Here is a 25592-nt window from a genome sequence, read left to right on the forward strand (position 1 = left end):
ACCTTGAAACAAACAAAAAGAGGACACAACAAACCAAAATCAATGGGACACAATGAAAGCAGTCCTAAGAGGGAAGTTCATAGCATTACAGACCTACCTCAAGAAATAAGAAAAATCTCAAATAAACAATCTAACTTTACGCATGAAGAATTAGAAAAATAACAACAAACAAAACTCAAAGTGAGTAGAAGGAGAAAATAAAGATCATAGCAGAAATAAATGAAATGGATTCAAAAATATAAATATATATACAAAAGATCAATAAAATCAAGAGCTGATTCTTTGAAAAGATAAACAAGACAGACAAATCTTTAACAAAATTCATCAAGAAGAAAAGAGAGAGGGCCCAAATAAATTAAATCAGAAATGAAAGAGGAAACATAGCAACTGACCCCATGGAAACACAAGGGATTGTAAGAAAATATTACAAACAACTACATGCAACAAATTAGACAGTGTTGATGACATTAATAAATTCCTAGAAACATACAATCTTCCAAAACTGAATCAGGAAGAATCAAAGAATCTGAATAGACCAATTATAACTAATAAAATCAAAGCAGTAATAAAAAAAAAATCTCAACAAACAAGTCTTGAGCTGTATGGCTTCACAGGTAAATCTGCCAAACATTCAAAGAAGAACCAACACATATTCTTTTCAAATTATCCAAAAAAAAAAAAAAATCAAAAAGAGGGAAGACGCCCTAGCTCATTGTACAAAGCCAGAATTATGCTAATTTCAAAACCAGGTAAGACACTAGAAAGAAAGAAAATCATAGGACAATATCCTTGATGAACATAGATGCTAAAATCCTCAATAAAATATTAGCATACCAGATCCAGCAATATATTTAAAATATCATACACCATGATCAAGTGGGCTTTATTCTGGGGATGCAAAATGGGTACAATATCTGCAAATCAATAAATGTGATACACCACATAAACAAAATTAAGGATAAAAAAATCTCATGATCATATCAATAGATGCAAAAATAAAAAAGCATTTGTTAAAATTCAGTACTCATTTATGATAAAAATTCTCAGCAAAGGTGGATTAAAGGGAACATACCTCTACATAATAAAGGTCATTGACAAACCCACAGCCAACATCAAGGGGCAAAAAAATAAGATCATTTTACTTAAGATCACGAATAAGACAGGGACGTCTGCTTTCAACACTTTTATTCGGCATAGTATTAGAAATCTTGGCCATAACAATAAGACAGGAAGAAATTAAAGGTATCCAAATTGGAGAGGAAGAAATAAAACTGTCATTATTTGCAGATAACATGATTCTGCATATAGAGAACCCTAAAGAGTCCACCAAAAAACTACTAGAACAGATTAATGAATTCAGTAAAGTAGCAGGATACAAAATAAGTATCCAAAAATCAGTTGCATTTTTATTCACCAATAATTAACTGTCTCAAAGAGAAACTCAGAAAACACTTCCATTTATAATTACATTAAAAGATACCTTTGAATAAAAGTAACCAAGGAGGGGGAAAGACCTGTACTTGGAAAAATATAAGACACTGAAGAAGGAAATTGAAGAAGATAAAAATAAGTGGAAGCATATGCTGTGTTCATAGATAGGAAGAATTAACTTCATTAAAATGTTCATACTACCTAAAGCAATCTATAGACTCAATGCAATCCCTATAAAGATACCAAAGGCACATTTAACAGAACTAGAACAAATATTCTAGAAGTTAAATGAAACCACAGAAGACCCTGAACAGTTACAGCCACCTTCAGAAAGAAGAACAAAGTTGGAGGAATCATGCTACCTGATATTAAATTATACTACAAGGCAATAGCAATCAAAACAGCATGGTATTGACATAAAAACACATACACACATCAATGGAACAGAATGGAGAACCAAGAAATAAAGCCCTTATGGTCAATTAATATTTGACAAAGAAGAAAAGAATATACAATGGAGTAAAGATAGTATATTCAATAAATAGTACTGGGGAAAATTGGACAGATACATGCAAAAAAAAAAAAAAAAAGTGAACCACTTTCTTATACCATACATAGAATTAACTCAAAATGGATTAAGAACTTAAATGTTAGACTCAAAATCATAAAAATTCTAGAAGAAAACATAGGCAATAAAATCTTGAACATTTCTCCCAGCAATATTTTTTTTTCTGATACTGTCCCCTCAGGCAAGGGAAACAAACGAAAATATAAATAAATGGAACTATATCAAACTAAAAAGGTTTTGCACAGCAAAAGAAACCATCAACAAATTAAAAAGACAATCCATTGAATAGGAGAACATATTTGCCAATGATACATTGATAAGGGGTTAATATACAAAATTTATGAAGAATTTATAAAACTCAACACCAAAAAAAGAAAACAATGCAATTAAAAGGTGGACAGAAGACATAAATAGACCCTTCCCCAAAGAGAACATAAAGATGGCCAATAGGCATATGAAAAGATACTCAGTATCACTAATCATCAAAGAAATGCAAATTAAAACCACAATTAGATATCACCTCACACAGAACAGAACAGCTTCAGTAATAAATCAATATACAACAAGTGTTGGCAAGCATGTGGAGGAAAGGGAACCCTCATACACTGTTGGTGGGAATGCAGATTGTGCAGCCACTGTGGAAAATAACATGAAATTTTCTCAAAAAATTAAAAATGGAACTTCTCATGGCCCAACAAATTCCACTTCTGGAAATATATCCAAAGAAATTCAAAACACTGATTCCAGAGTATACATACACTCCTATGTTCATTGCAGCATAACTTACAATAGCCAAGATTTGGAAGCCACCCAAGTGCCCATCAGTATGGTATGGAATACTACTCGGTTCGAAAAAATAAGGAAATCTTACTGTTTGGGACAGTGTGGATGGAGCTGGAGAGTATTATGCTAAGTGAAATAAGCCAGTCAGAGAAAGACAAGTGCCATCTGATTTCATTTATGTGTGGATTCTAATGAACAAAATAAACAAAATAGAAATACTAATAGATACAGAAAACAGACTGAAGGGAGGAAGTTTAGGGGGTTGGGTGAAAAAGGTGAAAGAATTAAGCAAAGAACAAAACAAAATCTCATAGGCAATGAGTTGTCAGGGCAACTAGACAACAGCGTAGTTATTACCAGAGGGAAAGGGCAGGATGGGGAGGTAGGAGAGCGTAAAGGGGGAATAAATGGTGATGGAAGTAGACTTGACTTTGGGTAGTAAACACACAATACAATATACAGATAAAGTATTATAGAATTGTACACTGAAACCTATATAATTTTATTAACCAAATAAATTCAATAAAATTTGTTTAAACTGTACAAAAAAAAAATGAGGATGGACAAAGTGCGGTATTATCTCCAAATCAGCCATTCTCAAACTTGGGCGTGCATAAATATATCCAAAAATGCAAAAAAAAAAAGTACATGAGGAATGCAAAGAATACATTTAAATTGTAAGTCTGATTCAGGTAGTTTCTGAAATTCAGAGAGCTTTTCTAGTCCAAAAGAACTGAATGATTTGATTGTCCTCTTAACTGGGGAAAGAGAGAAGCATAACCTGTCATAACCTGGTTGCATGGGTATCTGGGATAACAAGCACCACTTCATTTCTCTCCTTCTCTTCCCCAGACATCTGCCTGTGAAAGTGGAGCTGTGTTTTGGGTCTGGGGGAGATAGCATGGCCTCAAAACAGTGCCTGATTCATTCTTTCTCCCATTCCACTGCCAGGGCACTGAATTCATCTTTAGCTTAATTTAGTAGAAATTTCCAGAACATTGTGAAAAGTGTTGGAGTAAAAGAAACTGCTTCTTGAACTGAGTTCTGCACCCAAAAAAAGGCAATCTAAATGCATAATCAGAGTGTTCCTGAGCCTCGTAGAAAAGCTTCCTCTTTGAAAGCGTTGGCCCAGAAATCCCTGGGTGAGATTAATCCCTGTACAAAGCATGACACTAGCAGCCACTTGGACAGATGCATGGAAAGCTAGAACAGGCCAGGGGAGGCCAGGGAGTGAGCCTGGACATGCTCACTCAAGGCCTTCCATTCCTTCTGCTGTTAAAGACCAGCCAGGCTGTCACTGCCAACTAACCTGGCTGCCTAGGGAAAGACCAGCTCCCAAAGTCTGCAAAGCAAGTCCTCTGGGAAGCTGTGGTACAATTGGCACTAAGGGCACCAGCAGTGTGCTCATGGACTTGACTTTGTTACCGTTTCTATTTTTAACTCTACCATCACCCCATTCTGTGCTGAAAGCAGCCAGCTTCTCACAGACTCAACCTGAGCCGGGCTGAAGGGCCCAGGGAGTCAGGGCACTGTCTGCTCCCAGAGTCGCTTTCGAAGCAGCCACTGTCCTTTGGGGTTTTCTGTCTCGAAGTAGTCCTCCCCGGGAGATGCCAGCGTCTCCAGCGCAAAGAGCTCCGCATCCCATTCCACGTCTTCTCTGGAGAAGTTGAAGAGGATCCGTCTGGAGCTCCCCAGGCTGGAGGGAGGAAGGCAGCAGGGAGGTTACGTTGGGCTTGGCCAGCTGCACAGAGAAGGGATGCTGTGATTTAGCCCTCCAGTGGAGGCCATTAAATACCCCCCAGTGCTGGGCCTTATGGAGGACAACGCAGTGTTCTTATGGGGACTGTGGATGGGTCTTAGCTGGACCTCAAGCTGGGCCTGAAGGAGAAAGGCTGGTGATGAGGGCTGGGCCTCGGTGTTGATATGTTCTGTGCATGGCTCATTATTATGGGAAGAAGATGCTACTTAGAAACCCCTGAATCCACCAGAGTTGGATGGCTCTTGTAAAAACAAAGAAAAACAGGTGGATGAGTATAGATGGAACTCCAAGATGGGGTTCCCCAGTGTGGCCTGGGTTGGCCAGAACAAGAGAGCACTTGCTGCTCTCAATGCGTAGGTCACAGGAATTTGGGGCTAGAGATGGTCACTGGTCTTGGGAGAGAAGGACCTGGAGAGAGGGAGGTTGAGAAATGTTGGCAAGAGGGGCCCAGACAGCAAGCAGCTCTCCACCTGAGCCTGGCCAATGCCTTCCTAAGGCAGGGGCATCTCCTCGGCTTGATGTTGGTTCCAGCGTGGTGCTATGCCCTCTTCCACCCCAAACTCCCATGGGAAATGTGCAGTGCGCAGTGTGTCTGTGGCATTTAGGGGAAACAAGGAAAGAGGATGGCACAGAGCAGGAGGACTAAGTGGCCAGCAGGAAAGAGAGGTAGATCCAGAGCTGAAGCAACAGTTTGGAGTGGTGACAGCAGTGAACCAGGCTAGTGTATATAATATAAAACATTTTTAAACTGGGACTTCCATTAAAAAAAAAAATACACAAGAATGATTTCTAGCACATAGGATGGGGGCTCAAGGCACCTTAAAAACCATCCCAAGAGTCTGGTTATACTCTGTGACCCAAGCACTTACTCTTTTTTGCAGGCTTTGGGCTTAAATTTCAAAGTGCTGAAAGCCCCTTCCACCGCCTTGGGCAAGTAAATGGGGTGCCGCTCCAGCCGCCTCTGAGTGCCGATGGTCCTGCGCTCCGTGCTCTTCCGACACTGGCCGTCTGTCGTGTGGATGGTGTGCGCAGCCACGTGCTCGGAGTGCCGGCGCGGCACCCGCAGGATCCAGTTGGAGTGCAAGCTGTGCTGCCGGGAGCTGGTGGCCACTGGAAGAGAGAAACAGGGGCCCTGGAAAGGAGGACTCACCATTGGGAGGAGCAGAGGCAACAGAGCGTGAACAGGGTTGAGAACTTAAAACAAATGCATTTACATAGCAGTGAGTTTTTAGAATGGACTGGAGAACCAAGCAAAGGGGCTGATTTGACTGCAATTATGGGTAGAAATACAATGGAAAATTGTGTGTCAATCAAAAATAAGAATGTACAGCTCTGGGTGCAACTCAGTTGATTGAACCAAGAGTTCGCTGGTTTGATTCCCAAACAGGGCACATGCCTGAGTTGTGGGCTCACTCTCCAGTACGGGGCATGCAGGAGGCAGCCGAGTGAAATTTCTCATCAATGTTTCTCTCTCTCTCTCCCTCCCTCTTCCTTTTTCCCTCTCTCTAAAATCAATTTTTTTAAAAACATAAAAATAAGAACATAAATCTATATTTACTAACTTGGAAAGATGCCAGTATTGTAAATTCTTAGATGAAAAGAGCAGTTGACAAAATAGCAAAGAGATCCTATTTTTGTTTAAAACCTTTTTGAAAAGACATACATCAAAATGTTGATAGTGATTACTCTCTCTGGGTGATAGTATTACAGATCATATTCTTTGCTTTCTTCTTTATGCTTTGATGTGTTGTTTATTAGTACTCTTTTGATTTACAATATGCTACTGCTGTTATGAGAGAAAAACCATAAAGCCATTTTCAAAACACCAATGAAGATGACATTTGTATCCTCAGTTGTCCTCTCACCAATGTCCTGGATTTCTAGGTTTGACTCCTGGGGAATGGGCCGGTCTTTGTCAGGGACTGACGGGCTGTGAGAGAGGAGGGCAGACAGCCGCCTGCAGGGTACAGTGAACTCGGAGAGCAGGAGTAACCTGGGGAATCCCACAGAGCTCAGTGAGGACAGAAACCTCACAGATTAAGGCCAATCAAGGCCAGAACAACAAGAATGCAATATTTTGATCATTAAATAATTAAGAACAATTTAATATTAGTGCCAAAAGTTGATATCTTAGTGAGCCCTCAATAAAACCATCGTTAATTACCTGATGGGAGGCAAGTCAACAATTAAAAAACTGACAGTGGAATAATGGAATTTAAAAGTGGGCTCAACTCATATACATGGCTGAATTATTTGCTCTCTGCCAGCAGAGAGCCGTGACATACCTAGACAGGGAGAAAAGTGTCACCGCAGCCCTCACCTCGCTCCCTCTCCAGGCTCCATGATAGGCCTGGACAAGCACCCTAGCCCTCTCTTTTATTGATTGATTCATTTATTTGTTTGTTTGTTTGTTTTTTGTTTATTTATTTATTTATTGTTTTAAGTACCGTGTTTCCCCAAAAATAAGACATCCTCTGAAAATAAGACCTACTTACAGGTTTCCTTCTGAGTGAAATATAAGGCATCCCCGAAAATAAGGCCTCCCTAGGCTAAACATGAGAGATTTGGTCCACTGATTCTGAAAGAAATGGAGTCACAAGAAATTCACCAGGAAATTCAGGAATTGGATTGTTATGATGATGTTCCAGAAGATGATGACATGATTATCATTGAATAAATGAGTAAATTCTTGATACTGTAGGATTCACAGTTTGTCTGGTTTGTGTTGACTACCATACCGTATACAGGTAATAAATTTCCTTTATTTTCATTTAACAATAAATGTGTACCATATTCTTCTTCATGGAAAAATAAGACATCCCCTGAAAATAAGACCTAGCGCATCTTTGGGAGCAAAAATTAATATAAGAGACTGTCTTATTTTTGGGAAAACAGGGTATTACATATAATAGTACATATATCTCCTTTCCCCCCCTCCCCATTCACCTTCTCCCAGCCTCCCCTACCCCCTGTCACATGCCCTCTCTTGCCTTACACATCCTCAAGGCATGGTGGCTCATAAGGGCCACAGAGGTAGTGCTGGGGGGAGGGGTGCAGAGGGATGACAAAGTGAGTGAAGGGTCAGAGTTGTATCTAAAGCTGGTGCTGCCCCATGGCCACACTAGCTCAGGGAGGGTCAGAAGCTGAATTTTCAAATATAATTTGTTTGTCCTCTTTTCTTTCTTTTTCTTCAAAAATTGTAGTAAAATACAAATAATGTAAAATTTACCACTTTAACCATGTTTCAGTGTACAGTTTAGTAGGGTTGAGTATATTTGCATTAGTAAGTGACAGAGCTCCAGAATTTTTTCACTTGCAAAAAACTGAAACTCTATACCCATCTAACAGCAGTTCCCCATCCAGCGCCTTCATTTAATCATTTTTCTATTATGTTAGCTCATGGGCTCTTACAAAAGTGTCACCCTGTCTCAGCTGTGGCAATGGACCACAGGAAAGGAGTTTTTGCCCAAGTGTGATCTCAAGTGTTAAAGGGGCAGGCTGAGGCAGTGGCAGCAGAGACAACTAAGGCAAGGCAAGCCCAAAAGCGGCCCAAGCTCAGGGCCAGGCTCCGGCTTGCAGATGTGAGTTTCCCTGCGATGGGGAGGTAGGATTCCTGCCAGCCCATCTTATACGTCCTCTTCAGAGACTATACCCCACCCACCTTCTGCCCCTAGGGATGGCACTCACCATCAAAGTCCACATCTTCATTAGGGGGGTCTGTCTCGGCAGTCCGTGGCCGTTTCTCTGTATCCAGCTCTGCAATGATGGAGTCAAAGAAGGCGATGGCCTCTGCCACATCCGCGCTGAACTGCGAATATTTCCTGGGGGTTGCTTTCTGCTACAGGTGAGGGGAGGAGAGAGAGTTGCTTGAGCCACCTCACAGCGCCCTCACACAAGTCAGTCATAACTGCCAAATAGAATGAAATATTGCTGAGACTAAATGTGTGTAAAGTTATAAATCTTCAAGGTTTAAAAGGGAAATTTGGGTAAGTACTCTGTGGAAGGAAGGTAGATACTCCACACCTGCATTGCTATAAGTCAATGGATTTCCAACTACCTCAAGGAGGGAGAGAGGAAAAATGAAAAGAACTGCCTCTTTGGGTGACAGATGGTTATTAACCATTAGATGAAACACTTAGTTTCTCGTGACTTTCCTTGCTGATAAACACCCAATCAGGCAATGATACAGCTCCTTAGGTAGGTGATGAGATGCTCACAGCAGGAAAAGGTATGTTGGAACTAAATCCCTAAAAATTGTCAGTTCCTAAAGTGAACAAAATTGGGCCCAATTCATGGAATAAACTGAAGAAAAATTAGTTTCATTGTTCGAAAAGTCTAAGGAATAAAATGTACAGTTAATAAAAATACTCTGAGTGCCTAACTGGGTTCTGGGCTCTGTCCTGCTTCCTTCTCCTCCAGGACCTTATTCATCATCCCAACTGCCCACCAAGGGTCACAAGTGACTGACATCATGGGAGCTCATGCACCGCCGTAAACTTCAATGGAGAGCTGACAGCACAAGAATCAATGCATGAGCCAGTGAAAAGTTCCCTCAGGAATTTAGAAAACAGAGAACTCAAAAGGGACAATATGTGTTAACCTGGGCTATTTTGACCATGTGTAGAGTTCTTTTGTTTTATATGGGCATTTTGAAAGTGGGATGGTATTAAAAATACATATGATTTAGTTACAGACTAGCATGTTGGGAAATGTATGTACAAGATTTTGGTGAAATGTATGTATTTTGTACTATTAGAAAACACTTTTAAATCAAGAATGTTTTTCTTAGCAGAAAATATTGAAGAACCACAATATTCACCTAAATCATTTTTGTTAACAATGGAAGGCCATCCAAAGGAAGTCATCCTTCCCTCTTCAAGGAGCCCACTAAAATGAAGGCAAGGAGGGGAGAAAGTAGAAACTTTAATGTCAAAGAAAACAGCAAGAGGCCATCAGAAAAAGACAGATTTCCAAAAGCACCTGGCAGTTGTAAAGCAGTAGAAGGAGGATCATTGATGTAATAGAGCAGAGGGCCTGGCCTTCCAGAGCTTCCTGGGTGGGGAAGCAGCTGAGGAGGGGGCATTTTGAACCTTGGGAACTGAAAATGCTCCAGACTTGACAACACCAGATGCAACAAGGGCTGGAAGGGGGTGTGGGACTGATGACGGACTGTTTGAAAGCCTCTATGCAAAAAGCAGGCCAGGCCACCAGGCATCCTCCCTGTGTCAGATGACAGGAGGGCTCATCAACATAGGCAATCAACATTCTTTTATCCTCCCTGTGGTTTTTCTTGTTGGTCCCTCTGCCTTGGCTGTCTCATCTGGCTGACTCCCATTCATCTACCAAAACTTGGCTGATATGACACAGCAATTCCACTCCTGTGTATATATATCTGAAGAAAACCAAATCACTAATTTGAAAGAATAGGTACACCCCTAGATTCATCACAACATTATCTACTATAGCCAAGATATGGAAACAACCCAAGTGCCCATCAAAAGGCAAGTGAATTAAAAAGTAGTGGTACATATAACAATAGAATATTTCTCAGCCATAAAAAGAATGAAACCTCATAATTTGCAACAGCATGGATGGACCTACAAAGTATTATGCTAAGTAAAATAAGTCGGTCAGAGAAAGATCAATACCATATGATTTCACTTATATGTGGCATATAAAGAACAATATAAATGAACAAACAAAGCAGAAAAAGGCTCATAGATACAAAAAACAGACTATTACCAGATTGGATGAAAAAGGTGAAGAGATTAAGCACAAGTTGACAATTACAAAATAGTCATAAGGATGTAAAATAAAGTAACAACATAGAGAATATAGTCAATAATTGTATTAAGTATATATATGGTGTCAGTTGGGTACTGAGAATATCAGAGGGAACACTTTGTAAAGTATATGATTGTCTAACCACTATGCTGCACACCTAAAATTAATAAAAATAATACTGTGGCCTCTTATGAATCTCCTGAACACCCTCACAAATTAAAAAATAAACCACTTTAGCCACTGAACTCTCTGTCAACACTGATGGACAGGCCCTTTCAGCTCCACACTTGTTAGTTATCCCAAATATTCAAATAGGTTGGTTGTTTCCAAAAGTTCAAGCTTTAGGGTTCAAGACTCAGGTCTCTCTCCCATGCCTGGCCCTTTCTGTATGCTTGGTAGAGAGTGCCTTCCTGGGCACAGCTGGAGACACCGACAAGCTCCTTAGACAACACTGAAGAGTCCCATTATCTAGGTCCCACTTCTGGGGTCTCTGTTGAGCCATGCAGTACATACATTATAAAATGTGTTTCCATTAAGAGCTTTTGGATCCGGGTCTGGCTGGAGAGGGAGACATTGGGACACTCTGGTTACATTATGTGTGGCTGGCTGGTACATACCTGTGTAAGTAGCTCCCTCCAAGCTCTTCATGAAATGAAGTAGGGACATACATAACTGTAAATGAGTAAACAATTGCTTCCCTTCCTTCCTTAGTCCTGCCTGCCTTCCCTGTAAATGAAAGCACCAGCCCTTGACCAGGTCTAAGTGCATGGCCTGGGAAGCAGTGAAGGGATGCCTCCCTCTTAACCCTGTCAGGGTGACTCTATGACAGTCCAGCCCAGTCCCAGCTAGACATCAAAATCTCCTGGGAGCTCTTAAAGAATAGTTATACCTGGCCCTTTCCCAGACCAATTACTTTAAATAATCAAGTTATTCCAATGCACTGCAGTTAAGAACCACCACTCAGTAGAGATCCGGGCATGGGGGAGGGACCCAAGATGGGGGAGGGACCTAGGATGGAGGAGGGACCCAGGATGGGGCAGGGACCCAGGATTGGGGAGGGATCCAGGATAGGGAAGGGAGCCAGGATGGGGGAAGGACCCAGGATTGGGAAGGGACCCATGGCTGAGTCTAGTTTCTTCCGCCTTCCCATAGCTTCCATGGCCTTTTCTCACCTCTCCAAGGACATTCTCTTGGTCAACACTCACAGACTGAGTGTTGCACAATGACTGAGGCTCAAGGTTCAGGGCTCAGGCTAATATGACAGGAATATCTACTTTACAAAGAGGTTTTGGTATAAAATGGGAGGTCAGTGATCAAGACCCCTGGTGAGATCCAAAATAGCCCTCCCTTGCTGAGCTCAGAACTCCAGGTAAAAGTGCATTGCTTCCCTTCCAACTTGGCTTTTTCCAGCCGGAACGTTTAAAGACTCCTTTGGAAAGGCTGTGTGTAATGCGGCCTGCAGCCTATTGCCCCGGTGAGGCCTGGGTTTCACAGAGCTCATGTTGCTTCCTCAGCCCCACAGCAGCCCCACGGGGAAGGAACTTCCTCTGAAAGCATCTGACTCCACTCCAGTTTGCCTTTCACATTTCACCTTCGGTGGCCTGAGGGTTATCTTTTTCCAAGCCTCCCTGTCCCACCGCTCACGTTAGGCCTGCGTCTCAGATTACTTTGTCCAGATGGAAATCTTTGCACTTTTCCAAGCCAAACTCCACTTACTTCTCATGTTAGCTTCTGAGTCCACAAACGCAGTTTATGCTATTTTTCTGCATTTTTGTTTATTAGCTGCTATCCTGCTGGTTTCACTTGACCTCTGGGTACCTGGCCTTCTCCAATTTGTTTTCTCCTGGGATCTGTTAGTATTTGTTTGCAAAAGATTTGATTTCTACAAAATAAGCTTCCAGTTGTAGACAACAATATTTTTTTCAGAGAGTAGGGTAGGGGACATTCTAAACCCACCCAAAGCCAAGAGGAACCCCGCTGAACACCTAAGCCTCCTTCTCGCCTCTCCTGCTTGGCAGCCTTCCTCACCTTCTCAGAGGGCCAGCTGACTCTGCAGCACAGTCCCAGGCGCCTTTCCTTTGTGCTCCTGTCCTGCTCCGTGTGAGCAGATACTTTCACAACCCCAAGCTGACCAGTGGTACGTAACCTCTTCTTTCAGATAGCTTTGGCAAATATCACGCGCAGAAAACACTCTGCTGACCAATGCTCACTGTCAGCTCTTGCACGCATGAGACAAGTTGTCCAGTACACGTACTCCCAACATTTTTGGTTGCATTTCTATCTCTTTCTCTTGCAAGAAACCCCAACAGACCAGTGTGGTTCAGAGAGTGATGCTGAGAATTGCAGCTTCAGATAACAGTATGGCCGTGTCAGGGCAGATGAATTATCTTTGCATCTATGAATGTCAAGCACCTATTTTGATGGCTGGTATGGAGTAATAAATATTTGTTGAGTGAAAGACTTATCTTGTTACCTAATGTTCACATTTTCCAACCAGTTTGCATGTTGTTAATGTATACTTTTGGATTTAACTTGGCAAATTTTGAGAACTTTGTATTGCTTATATTTCTTTTAAAAATATGTTTTTATTGATTTTTAAAGAGAGGAGAGGAAGAGAGAGAGAAAACATCGATGAGAGAGAAACCTAATTGATGGGCTGCCCCCTACCCCGGCATTCCCCTACTGGGGATGGAGCCTGCATCCGGAGAATGTGCCCTGAACAACTAAGGAATCAAACTGGCAACTTCTTGAACCAAACTGGCTGTGCTACACTCCTTATCTTTATGGAATACTGATAATACTCTCTTGAACTAATAATACCTGGAAATCTAAATATCAATATGATCTCTGAACACATAATAATCTGGCTACTCAGTATATGTGTGTGTGTGTGTGTGTGTGTGTGTGTGTGTGTGTGTGTGTATTAGAGGCCCAGTGCCTGAATTCATGCATGGGTGGAGTCCAGCCAGCCTGGCCAGAGGAGGGGACATGGGCGGTTGGCCAGCCTGCCTGCTCTGGTCGAACTCCTGGTTGAGGGGACATTTTGCATATTAGCTTTTTACTATATAAGGTATTCACTGAGTGGCCAAATTATTATGTATTCAGAAATCATAATAATCTGGCCACTCAGTGTAATTGAGATAGCCTGGATTGAAGAGATCATTTTCTCTTGGATCAGGTGGGTGAAATAAAAGGCAAAACAGCTTAAATTAATTCACAAGCAATTTAATATCATTAAAAGAAACTTTTAAGGACAAACCTTGAAAGCCCTGACTAATTCATTCATTTTGCTTTCTACAATCCCTTTGATAGACTTCCAAGGCCAAGAACAAGTAGATATTTACTAGTACCTTATCCCTTTTATTTAGAACACCTAAGAAAATATGTATCCATAGTTGAACAGGAGTTTGTGGGGGAAATTTGAGTTAATGAAACAAGAATTGTAGATATGAGAAATAACTTGGGAAAAGATATAATCACTGAAACTTAAATACACACATACACATACCCACATACAAAGTTTCAATGGATAAGCTAAGTGGTAGGCCACAGCTGAGGGGGTTGGAAATCAGTGAAGCAGATAATGGAGCTGAAAAAATCAGCTCAAAAAGATAAAAAAGAAGGGGGAAGTTTGTCACAAACTCTAGTGTAACTAAGCCTGGGTATTACCTGTCATAACAAAACATTACACTCATTTGGAAACATAGCTGCACACCTTCAGTCTTTGGTATTAGAGTTTCTAAACTCATAGGCTGCCAGGCTTAGTCTTTTATCTCCCAGCTTTATAATCTTTAGGTCATTTTGTTGTTAGTACTGGTAACTTCGCTTCTTAAATATCATATAAATGGTCATTTCACTTCAACAAAACACTGAGTAAAAAATTGTTTTTATCAGTTATCAAATTGTTAGAAGCAAAATGGATAGAACTGAATTAACATTCTTAAAACATAGTATGAAATTTTTACATCTAATAAGTGAAACATCACAATCCAATAAGAGAAGGGATAGATTTGTCAGTAAATGGTGTTGGAAACCTTTGCTACTTGGGAAAAATTCAATTTGAATTCTCACTTTCCACTAGATGTCAAAATAAATTGCTGATAGACAAAAGAATTAGGATGTTTTATTTTCATGGAACTATTAAAAATGGAGTAAAAATGGCAAACATGCAATTGACTTTGAGGCCTAGAAGGACTTTCTAAGCATGAGAGTAATGGAAGAACTATCAAAGACAAAAATTGATAATTTGACTACGTAAACATCAGTAGCATTTGTACTTCAGATATGTCAAATTAAATTAAATTAAAAGATACATAATAACTTAGAGCATTTTTAACATACATGGCAGACAATGTATTCATATACTTAGTATAAAAACATTTTACATTACATAAGTAAATAATAAATCCTTAATAGAGCCTAAAGAAAATTTCCAGACATAATGGGCAATCCATTTATAAAAAATTGGTTTATTAAAATAAAGGGTCATTCTTTGCTCAAGCAATAATCAAAGAAAAGCACATAAAATAATGCAGTTATATCAGTAAACTTTTAAAATTAATGACAGCCAAAACCGGTTTGGCTCAATGGATAGAGGGTTGGCTTGGGGACTGAAGGGACCTGGGTTCGATTCCAATCAAGGGCATGTACCTTGGTTGCGGGCACATCCCCAGTAGGGGATGTTCAGGAGGCAGCTGATCGATGACTCTCTCTCATCGATGTCTCTAGCTCTCTATCTCTCTCCCTTCCTCTCTGTACAAAAATCAATAAAATATATATTAAAAAAATAATAATAATAAAATAAAATTAATGACAATACTTGGTGTTGATAAAAAGGAATATGAAGGGCTTTCTCATTTGTGACAAATGGATGGATCTTGAGAATATCATGCTAAGCAAAATAAGTCTAATGGAAAAAGTCAAGAACCATATAATTTCACTCATATGTGGAATGTAAAACTGAAATCAACTAATGAAGAAACAATACAAATAAAAACAAACTCAGACACAGACAGTAGTATGATGGTTACCAGAGGGGAGGAAGGTGGAGGAGGTTGAAAATGTAAAGGGGGTCAAATACATGGGGACAGAGGAAGATGTGACTTCAGGTGGTGGGCACACAATGCAATAAACAGATGATGTAGCACAGAATTGTACACTTGGAGCCTATATAATTGTATGTCACCCCAATAAATGTATTTTTTTAATTAAAAAGAGGACTTTCTAACACACTGTTGATCAAAGTGTAAATTTTTAAATCTTTATGAAAGCAATATGTAGAAGAATCTTTAAAAATTACTGACCTTTTATTCTTTTTTTTTCAGCAATCTTTTTTTTTTATTATTGATTTTTTACAGAGAGGAAGAGAGAGGGATAGAGAGTTAGAAACATCGATGAGAGCGTATCATCGATCAGCTGCCTCTTGCACACCCCCTACTGGGGATGTGCCCGCAACCAAGGTACATGCCCTTGACCGGAATCGAACCTAGGACCTTTCAGTCCGCAGGCCGACACTCTATCAACTGAGCCAAACTGGTTTTGGCTGACCTTTTATTCTTTATCCATTAATCACACTTCCAAGAATCACTGCTAAAAATGCCTTATAAACACAGAGTAAGCTGTATGTACTTGTAATTTTTAACAACTGTTTAAGGACTGTGAACTGTTATAATTTTTGCCATTAAAACTTGAGTTTTCTAAAACTAGTACATGAGATGGGAAAGAACAGACAATATAAAATACTAACTGGAAAAGGGATTATAAAAAGTATATGGTATGGACCAAATTTAGTCAATTCATATATATGCATACATTAGGATGGCCAAATTAGCAAATAAAAATAAATAATGGCAATTAAATCTCAATTTCACATAAACAATGAATAATTTTTTAGTATAAATATATATCAAATATTGCATGGACATAATTATACTTAAAAATCGATTGTTTACCTGAAATTCAAATTTAAATAGCCATCTTTTATTTTATCTGACAATCCTAATATACATATATACAAAAATACAGAAAATAAATTATTGAAATAAAATATACCTGTATATTTTATAGTCATTATCCCTAGATGATAGGTTTCTAAGTTATTTTTCATTTTTTTTGTATATTTTTCTGTATTTTACAAATTTTACCTAACGAGGAAATGCAACTTTATCATTAGAAAAAAAATGTTTACCTAAAAAAGTGTCCTTCGAATGGTGAGCTCTGATCCATTACAGACTGGATGTTTTAATGATTAGGATCTGATTGCATATGAATGTACTCAAACTGTATTTTACTCCATTAAAAACAAAAGATAATTTTCCACTCACTGGAAACCAGACTTATTATTTTTCCAGATCTTCCATCAAACTTTGTAAGTTTCCTTCTTAAATTATAGTTGGAGCTTCTCAGATTATTGGTTTATTGAACATCTACTATGTGCCAGAGCCTTGCTAGAGGTTGGAGATAAAAATAAATAAATAAGACAAGGTGCCTCCACACAGTGAACTGATAGCAGAAATAGCAAATGAACTGACCATTACAGTGCTGTGTGCTGAGTGCTGAGTGCTGGGAGCTGAGGGCTGAGTTGGGGCTCATACAGGGAGGAGGGAAATCCACTGAATTAGAGTGTGACCGTGAGAAATGACTTCCTGGGGAAGTGCTTTTCTGCTGCCTAAAAAGACAGGAAGTCAGCCAGGTGGTCAAATGTGATGGCGAGGAATAGGCAGGAGGAAACATTGCTTCCAGCAGGTGCTGGAAGATAGATTAGAAAACAAAAGCACCCGCCTAGTGGTCTGAGAGGGGCTACAGGAATTAAATACTCTGTTATCAATCATTCTTATACTGTCTGGCATCTTGTGAAAAGCTCTGCCAAGCATAATGAAATATTCTTTGCAGCTCATATTGAATTTTTATTGCCTTTCAGTTCTAAAAACCATAGACCATGGGATAGAGACTCCACCCCCACCCAGTAACTGATGTTCAAGAAAGCCTGCCCTTTAATATCACTGTGTTTGCATAAAGTCTCCTCATCAGATCTGAAAAATATTTCTCAGCCATGTAAACAGACCCAGAACCTGTGTCCCTTCCCATATGCAATTATATAATTAGGTTGAATCCAGACTCTCCTGCCATAGAGGAGAAGGACCTTCTATTTGCTGTTAACATGGTCATATTTCATGAAATAAGATTGAGTGGCTTCTATAAAAATTTTATTCTGAAAGCTAACAATTGCAGAATAAAACTACTTTAAATATAAATCAATCACTTTTGTCAGGCATTTTCTAGAATTCCACTGGTTCTTTTAAAATGTAGCAGGTGGGCCCTAGCTGGTTTGGCTCAGTGGATAGAGTGTCAGCCTGCGAACTGAAGGGTCCCAGGTTTGATTCCAGCCATGGTCACATGCCTGGGTTGTGGAATTGATCCCTAGTAGGGGGCATGCGGGAGGCAGACAATCAATGATTCTTTCTCAACATTGATGTTTCTATCTCTCTCTCCCTCTCCCTTCCTCTCTAAAATCAATAAAATGTATATTTTTAAAAACAAATAAAAAGTAAAACGTAGCAGGTGAATTTCTTTAGTTGGAACAGCGGGACAGTGAGGTGTGGTGCAGCGAGGGGTATACATTTTGCAGCTAGTTCATCCAGGCAGACAAATTAGAAATCCAAGCTACTCAGAACCAGATGATCCACAGGAGACTGGTGACCTGGCCTTAAAAAATGCCCGTGCCAAACCATCTTGGCAATGTTCCATGGGGCACCGCAGCCAACCCCAGACTGCCTCCCTGGGCCAGCCCTGGCTCCATGGCCAGCCTCCCTGAGGCTCTTCTCTTATGTGGTCTGGTTCTTGCAGGAGGAGGCTGGCTGTTGACCAGTTCACCCGGCCTTAAAATAGGAGGAGCTGTCCTCTGTGAGGGAGCATTTGTCGGTCAGAGCACAATCTGGAATATGTCCCATCAATTCCCAAATGGTCAGTCCTACAGAGGAAGGAAGTTCTGACACATGCTACAACATGGATGAACCTTGAAAATTACTTTAGGTGAGAAAAGCCTATCACAGTATGACTCCACTTATATGAGGTTCCTAGAATTGGCAAAGTCATAGAGACAGAATGTAGACTAGAGCTTACCTGTTAGAGGGATGGGAGCAGGGGAAGTGAGGAGTTACTATTTAATGGATATGGAATTTCTCTTTGGTATGATGAAAAGTTCTGGAAATAGGGGTGGGCTACACCACATTGTATATGTACTTAATGTCACTGAAGTGGTACACTTTGAAATTATTTAAATGGTTAATCTACACTAATAAAAGAGAAATATGCAAATTAACCATCACTCTGCTACACCAAACCAGGCCCACTGGCCAATCAGGAGAGAGTATGCAAATTAAACCAACCAAGCTTTTGGCCATCCATGGAGCTGGTGCAAGCAGGAGGCTTGGGTTGCCCCCAGTGATGGAGGAAGCCAAGCTTCCTGCCCTCCCTGGCTGGCCCTGGCCTCCACTCAAGGCTACAAAGTTTCAATTACAGAAAATAAATAAATCCTAGGTACTTGCTTTCACCTGGCCCTGGCCTCCACTCAAGGAGGTGCTGAAAGAAGAAAAAGAAAAAGAAAAAAAGAAGAGGCTGGGATCTTGGGTTGCTAGAGCGGGGGTAGGGGGGGTGATCAGGCCAGGTGGGAAAAAGGGGTCATTGGGAGTAAGTAGACCAGCAGGGGGTCCAGTTGGGGGTGAGCAGGCCATCAGTGGGGGTCAGTTGGAGGTGATCAAGACAGCCGTGTGGGGGTGGGGCAGCTTAGAGTGAGCAGGACAGAAGCAGGGCAGTTGGGGGTGAGCAGGCCAGTGAGGAAGGAAGGTGGGAGTGAGAAGGCCATCAGGGAGGGCAGTTGGGGGTGAGCAGGTCGGCAGGCAGAGTGGTTAGGGGCAATCAGGCAGGCAAGGTTAGTGGCTGGAGCCAGCAGTCCTGGATTGTGAGAGGGATGTCTGACTGCTGTTTAGGCCCGATCCCTGTAAATCGGCAGTCAGACATCCTTCGAGGGGTCCCAGATTGGAGAGGATGTAGGCTGCGCTGAAGAACATGCCCCCCTGCCCCAGTGCAAGAATTTTGTGCACTGGGCCACTAGTATAAAAATAAATTTTAAGTCTTTTACTTTAAAAGACTATTTTATATTTTTTTAAATTAATAATTGTCAAACCTTTTATAGAAACACTAGAGGACCTACAGGTTCAGAAGTTCCAGGACTCTTTCAAATATGCCATCCTTCCTCCACATGAATTTTGCTCTGTGTTGGAAATGCTAACATTTGATATTTTAAACAATGAGTTCCAAATTGCACCCCATGCCCAACACTGCTACATAACCCCTCAGCTATGAAATGATTGTTTGGTTTGATTTAAAATGTTGTAAAAAGTGTGATTGATTCATTTTTGTAATTCCCTCTTATTCTGACGGAGGAGCAGATTGCCCAGAGCCTGGCCAGGACCCTTTATGGTCATGCAAGCCCAGGGTTCTTCCCGCCCCACCCCAGGCTCACTTCACTTCCTCCTCCCATCACTCCACATAGGTGCCCTTCCAGGCTCTCAGCGTTTCCTGGGAGGGAGGCTCACAGATGCCTTGGCACCTAGTGCATCAGGCCTTCCGCAGATATGCGTCAGCATTTCCGTGGGACCTGTTGGAATGCCCCTCTCCAGGCTGTGAGAAACTCTGAGTCTTGCCCCAGTAGTGGCTTGTAAAATCAATTTAGTGTGTCATGACCAATATTTAAAAAATTAGTACAGAATGCTTTGAAAAATATCAGAGTACCAAACAGAGAACTTTTGTTTTGGTTGCGTGTTTGGGTAAACTGGATCAAATCTAAAATTTACTTATTACTGAGAGTTTTAAACAAAGTCATTTAAAAGACATCCTCCCCACCACCACCACCACCACACACACACACACACACACACACACACACACACACACACACACACAAGAAGAGAGACAGGGGAACTTATTTCTGTGGCTGGTATTTTTAGGGAAGGAAGGCTGGAGGGAGGGAGGGAGGGAGGAAGGGACGGAGGGAGGGAGGAAAGAAAGGGAGGAAAGGAAAGAGGGAGGAAAGGAAGGAGGGAGGGAAGGTTCACCATGGTGTCCAGAATCACAGGGAACATTGCTCACCCCCTACATGAAGGCCAGCTCGCCCATGGTCTACAGCATGAAAGACAGCAGGCTTTACTCACCACTATGCTCTTGGTTAGAAAAATGACAAAAATACTGTTTTAGCTTCATCAAGCTCACGGCAGTACACCAAGGGAGATACACAAGCTAACAACCACAGTAGGACATGATAAATGCTAAAACAGAGATGTGTTTAGGCTAACGTTTGAGAAGAGAAAAGGCTGATTCTACAGAGGGTGTGTTCATTTTCTAGGGCTGCTAGTACAGAGTGCCGCACACTGGGCAGCTTAGACCAACAGAAATGCATTCTCCCACAGTGCTGGAGGCCAGAAGTCTGAGGCCAGGGTGGCACCAGGGCTGTGCTTCTGAAAGTGCTGGGGAGGGAGGCCCAGCCTCTCCCAGCTTCTGGCATTCCCTCGGCGTGTGGTAGCATGAGTATGGTCTTCACACAGCATTCTCCCTGCTGCATGCATGTGTCCCAATTTCCCCTTCTTAGAAGGACACCAGTGATGTTGGGTTAGGAACCCACCCTAATAATGCGCCATCCCCTTAACTAACTAAATTACATCTATAATCACCCTTTTCCCCAAAAAGTTCACCTTCTGAGGTGTCAGGATTGAAACATGATTTTGGGGAGACAATTCACATAACTGAGGGTCAAGAAAAAATACTTTGTTTTCCCTAAACCTTGAACATCATTTCCTACCAATGCAGAGAGGTGATGGCATTCCAGAAGGAAGGCGCTCTCCTGGCCCCGGCCCTGCTGTGCAGAGACCACGCAGGCACACGCCGCCTTGCTGGCCTGTCCTCCGAGGAGGCAGCCTGCACCATGCTGCTCAGGACGCCAGCTACGGCTCTTGCTTTAGGCGCGATGAGGAGAGCCATTGTCCTCAGGCTGCGCCTTACACTCCTGAGTCAGTAAACCCTGAGCCGCCGAGTGTGTGCCAGGGCCTATCGCAGGCAGGATCTTGCTTCCCCTTCACAAGGTGGACTCTTACATACGCGCACCACGGAAACTGGAGCGGAAACGCAACGTGACCAAGGCACACGGCCTTCACTTGTAGGTACAGAGTTAAAATCCGGGCCTTGCTCTGACTGACTTCGGAGTCCTTTGTAAAGCTCTTTCTGATCACACCGTGGTAGGAGGCAGCTCCCGAGGAAACATACACCGCACTGAGCCTGTCCACAGCGGCTCGCTCTGCCTCTAACCCTCTCTCTGTCTTCGGACAGCCGGACCAGGAAGGGAGCAGGGAGGGGAAGGGAGCTCCATTCTATAAAGAAAGGACTTCATTCTGCAGGAAAGCGTAGTGCCCAGAGGGACCCTAACTGGAGCCTAGAACCCCAGGACATTCAAGCTGGAAGGGAGTCCAGAAGGTACTGCAACTCCCTCTGTCATCAGAAGTGGCCTTGCAAACAGGTGACTGGCCCACAAACCTACGGCTACCTGGCACGGGTTCAGCACCCGGACCGAAGAGCAGGACCTTTGTATGGGCCCCAACGTGCCACACTTTGGGAGTTACATGGATTATTTAAACTGCCCCCGCCTGGGATAAAGCGCAAACAGTTAAAACCAGTTGAATGACCAGACCTGGAGGTTTGATAGTGGGCCAATCAGTCACTCAACAATAACGGGCTTGCATGGCCCGCAGGGCATGCTGGGAGCCAGCCAGGATGTGGGAAAGACAGGCCTGCTGTGAACCCCCAGAGGCCCCCCTCCCCGCACAGGAAAAAGATGGATGGAAATATATAACAAAACAGCCTCAAACCTCAAGCGTTAAACAAAAAATTGAGGAAATACAGAAATAGGGTCCTGTCAGACTCAGGAGTCACTGCCCCTTGTCTTTAGGTGTCATTAAAACTCTCAAAGAAAGATACCGCATACAAAGGCTGAGACAGGTAAAAATGACCAGATAAATACACGTTATTTTTTCCACTTAGTTCCTGCTCAGTCTGTGTGGCCTGCAGCCTCCAGTGCCCAGCAGAGCCGTCTCTGTGGCTGTGCCCTAGTGCCACAATGCCCAGGTGCGGGTCCTGAGGGGGCAGTGCCGCCTCCGGGTATTTGATTCACACGGGGCCAAGCAGCTAGAGATTTGAAACATCTTGTTCATAGCATTTCACTGGGACTCTTAGATGGGATTGCAGTAATAGCAATAACAGCAATCATTTGTTGAGAAATGATTTGCTGTCACTCAATCACCATGCACATATGATCTCATCCATGAAATGGGCAGCAAAGGACAGGCTTTTCCCACACCAAGTGCTGCCTGCCACCGCAACCCAGCCCTCCCGCGCTGCCCCCTGAGCCACCGCGAGCTGCGAGTCCTCTGCCTCCGAGGGCATCACCCCCGGACGCCCCTCTCCCCAGACTAGGGGAGGGGGGAAAGGGGGCAGGAGGGGGGCCTGGAGAGTCTGAGGACAACTGAGCCTCTGCTGGGAATGTGCGAGTTAACTAAGCTGTGCCTGGAGGAGCCAGCTTCCAAACTGGTCGGGGGGGCTCTTGGGACCACTCTCATCTCAGTTGCACCTCTCGATGGCACTCAGACACTCACCTTTATTTCTTTGGAGGCGGGCTGGCCGGGGGCCTTCTTTCCGCCCTTGGAGGACTTGGAGGAGGTGGAGGAGCAGCCGGGGGCGCGCTTGGGCTTCAGGTCGTTGAGGCTGCTCAGGTACTTCCTCCGCAGGGCCAGCAGCTCCTGCAGGTACTGCAGGCAGTCCTGGGTGCGCGAGTACATCCACGCCCGGTCGCCCTCCTGCTGCAGGTAGTACAAGCTGGTGTCCATGCTGCCGGTGCTTTTGTACTTCTTCAGAGACTCGCTGAACTTCTCCCCGTGGTCCCCCACCACGTACATGGAGCTGCTGCGGACCAGCCGCACCGCGGGGCCGCCCTCGGAGTAGGACCTGTCGGCCACCTCCGCCTTCCCGCGCGGCCTGGGGTGGAAGACGGAGTGCAGCTTTCGGAGCATGGTGCTCAGTTTCTCCCCGTGGACGCCTTCCAGCTGCCTGGCCGCCACTTGATCTAGCTGGGGGTGGGCGAGCCAACGTGCAGGCCTCCGTCCTCTCCTTCCAGGAGGCCTCTGGGCGCTGGGAGCCGGGGAGCCAGTGCGCGCTCAGTCGGGCGGGCCACCAGGGGACCTCTCATGGGAGTGGGCGTTCTCCCCAGTAACCCAGGGGGTAGTGAGCGCCCTCTGAGCCTAACAGCAAGTGCCACCATTTGGGGCAGATACCCTCTGTGCTCCTCCATCGAGGGCCCCAGCTGCGTGGGGAACCGGTGACATTGCTTTTCCTGCTTAACTACTTTCTTTCCTTTTCATTTCTCCGTTTCTGGATGTGGTCTCAATTTGACTTGATCTTGGCATATAACTGTGCACGTTTCCGCCTTGGCTGAGCTAGCCCTGGTCCTGAACTCCTGTATCCAAAACGAAATCCTACTTTGCAAGGACGCCACTCCGCTGGAAGCAGTGTATTGCTTGAGGTAAAATCCAGTCCCCTGAGCTGGGCCAGGGCGCTCTGGGCCAGGGCCATTGGCAGTTGGCTTGCAGATCTCCGATAAGCGGGGGTCTGAGCCGGCATCAGAGCGCCCTGCAGGCGCCTCACCTGCCGTAACAAAATCTCTCCGCAGTCACTGGATAGCAGCCCTTTGTGGAGATGGGAGGAGTCATGTATCTGGACCACAACTTTCTGCACAAAAGCCTCAGTCAGCCGGGGGTAGCACACGTTCGGGGCCGACCTGCTATGTTCAGCTTGAGCCAAATAGACTAGTTATGATCAGACACAGACTATTTTTTCAAGAGCATCATTTGAACACATTAGAATCTCCCGATGTCCCCTCTATAATTTTTTTTTCAGGCAAACGCTAAGCATCATCGTTGCACTCATTTTCCTACACAGTCTATTTCTTTGCTCAGAGAGCTGAAGCCTCTCACACGGGCATTATCTTAAGCTGAGATGGATGTAGTGGAGGCCACAAGGCCCCAGAAATAGTATGTGAAACTGTATGTGAAATGTTATTGGATGTGTGTATTAGCATGGTTTATTTTTGCTTTTTTTTTTTTTTTTTTTTTTTTGAGAGAGAGAGAGAGAGAGAGAGAGAGAGAGAGAGAAAGTATTTGTGGTTTTATCAGATGTTCAAAGGAGTCTCTGATTAAAAAAATAAATTAAAAATGTTTATATCTCATACTGGGACAATAACCTTCCTTGAAGAATATAGCTGTAGGAGGATATTATAAATATCTCTGTACTGAGTGCACTGTGTCTGTGGCATTCTTCCAGACACCGTGGTGAGATGACCCAAATATGTGGAAGCATTTACACCTTACATTTGCAGAGTGCTTTGGGGCTGGTGAAGCATCCCCACATGCATTCATTTACTGAATCTTAGTGCTTTCTTGGGAGAGAAACCCAAGGTTATTGAATCTCAATTCACAGGTGAATAAGGTGAGCCTGCAGCGATTAAGAGACTTTCCTAAATTCTAGATCAGATGAGTGAGAAACCAGTCCTCGGACCAATGGTCCAGCTTCAAGGGAAGCTGGCCCCACTGCCCCCTGGGTGTTTGGACATGCAAAGCCACCTGCTGCAAGCTCTCCTGGGAGGCCTCCACCTGGCCCACTCCTCTGGCTTCACGTGGGCACAATACCTAAGCGCCCAGAAGGAAAAGTGCTGGCAAAATTTCTCTCCGAGGAACCCGGGAACTGTGACCACACAGTTTCTCAGTAGCATTGCCAGTGGGTTTCTAATGAATATTTCTGCTTTTATTTTGTAGCTCCCCGCATATGGTTGACTAGTTACTGTCCCAGTCAAATGTTTTGCAGTCAGGTCTCTCATCCTGGGTATTTGTAGAGATCACAAGCAGAGATGTGGCACCCTTAATAATGACCAGCTTGGAAATGGCTCTTAGCCCTCCATTAGCCCAAGTTTCCTGAGGTCCTGGTTGTCCTGAATGGCCTGCTGCTGAGGGGGCACAGGGCCAGGCATTCCAACCCCTTCCCCAGGAAGTCAGGCGAGCACCGAATCACTTCCCTCCGCCGGTGGCATGTTGACTATGACTGTGCTATAACCTGGGGTAAGGGCAGGTGCACCATTCTCAAGGCAGTCCCACCAGGCTGCACCTTCACTTCCCA

General features: G+C 43.3%; 1 protein-coding gene across 2 annotated transcripts; it reads right to left on the reverse strand.

Annotated features, from left to right (window-relative positions):
* Positions 1-4235: 4235 nt before the first annotated feature.
* Positions 4236-23661, reverse strand: LOC311620652 (uncharacterized protein C13orf42). 2 transcript variants are annotated; one of them, XM_084880193.1, is made up of 4 exons: positions 23024-23661; positions 8229-8376; positions 5411-5651; positions 4236-4478 (listed from the first exon to the last, which is right to left on the reverse strand). In XM_084880193.1, the coding sequence occupies exons 1-4, from the start codon at positions 23435-23437 to the stop codon at positions 4304-4306; spliced, it is 978 nt and encodes a 325-aa protein (XP_084736319.1). In that variant the 5' UTR covers positions 23438-23661; the 3' UTR covers positions 4236-4303. The 2 variants fall into 2 exon arrangements, with proteins under 2 accessions (XP_084736319.1, XP_084736318.1); XM_084880192.1 differs by having other exon boundaries at positions 8229-8379.
* Between the last annotated feature and the right edge of the window lie 1931 nt (positions 23662-25592).

Source organism: Pipistrellus hanaki, assembly GCF_964339955.1.
Source record: "Pipistrellus hanaki genome assembly, chromosome: 3".
NCBI classification, from domain to species: Eukaryota; Metazoa; Chordata; class Mammalia; order Chiroptera; family Vespertilionidae; genus Pipistrellus; species Pipistrellus hanaki.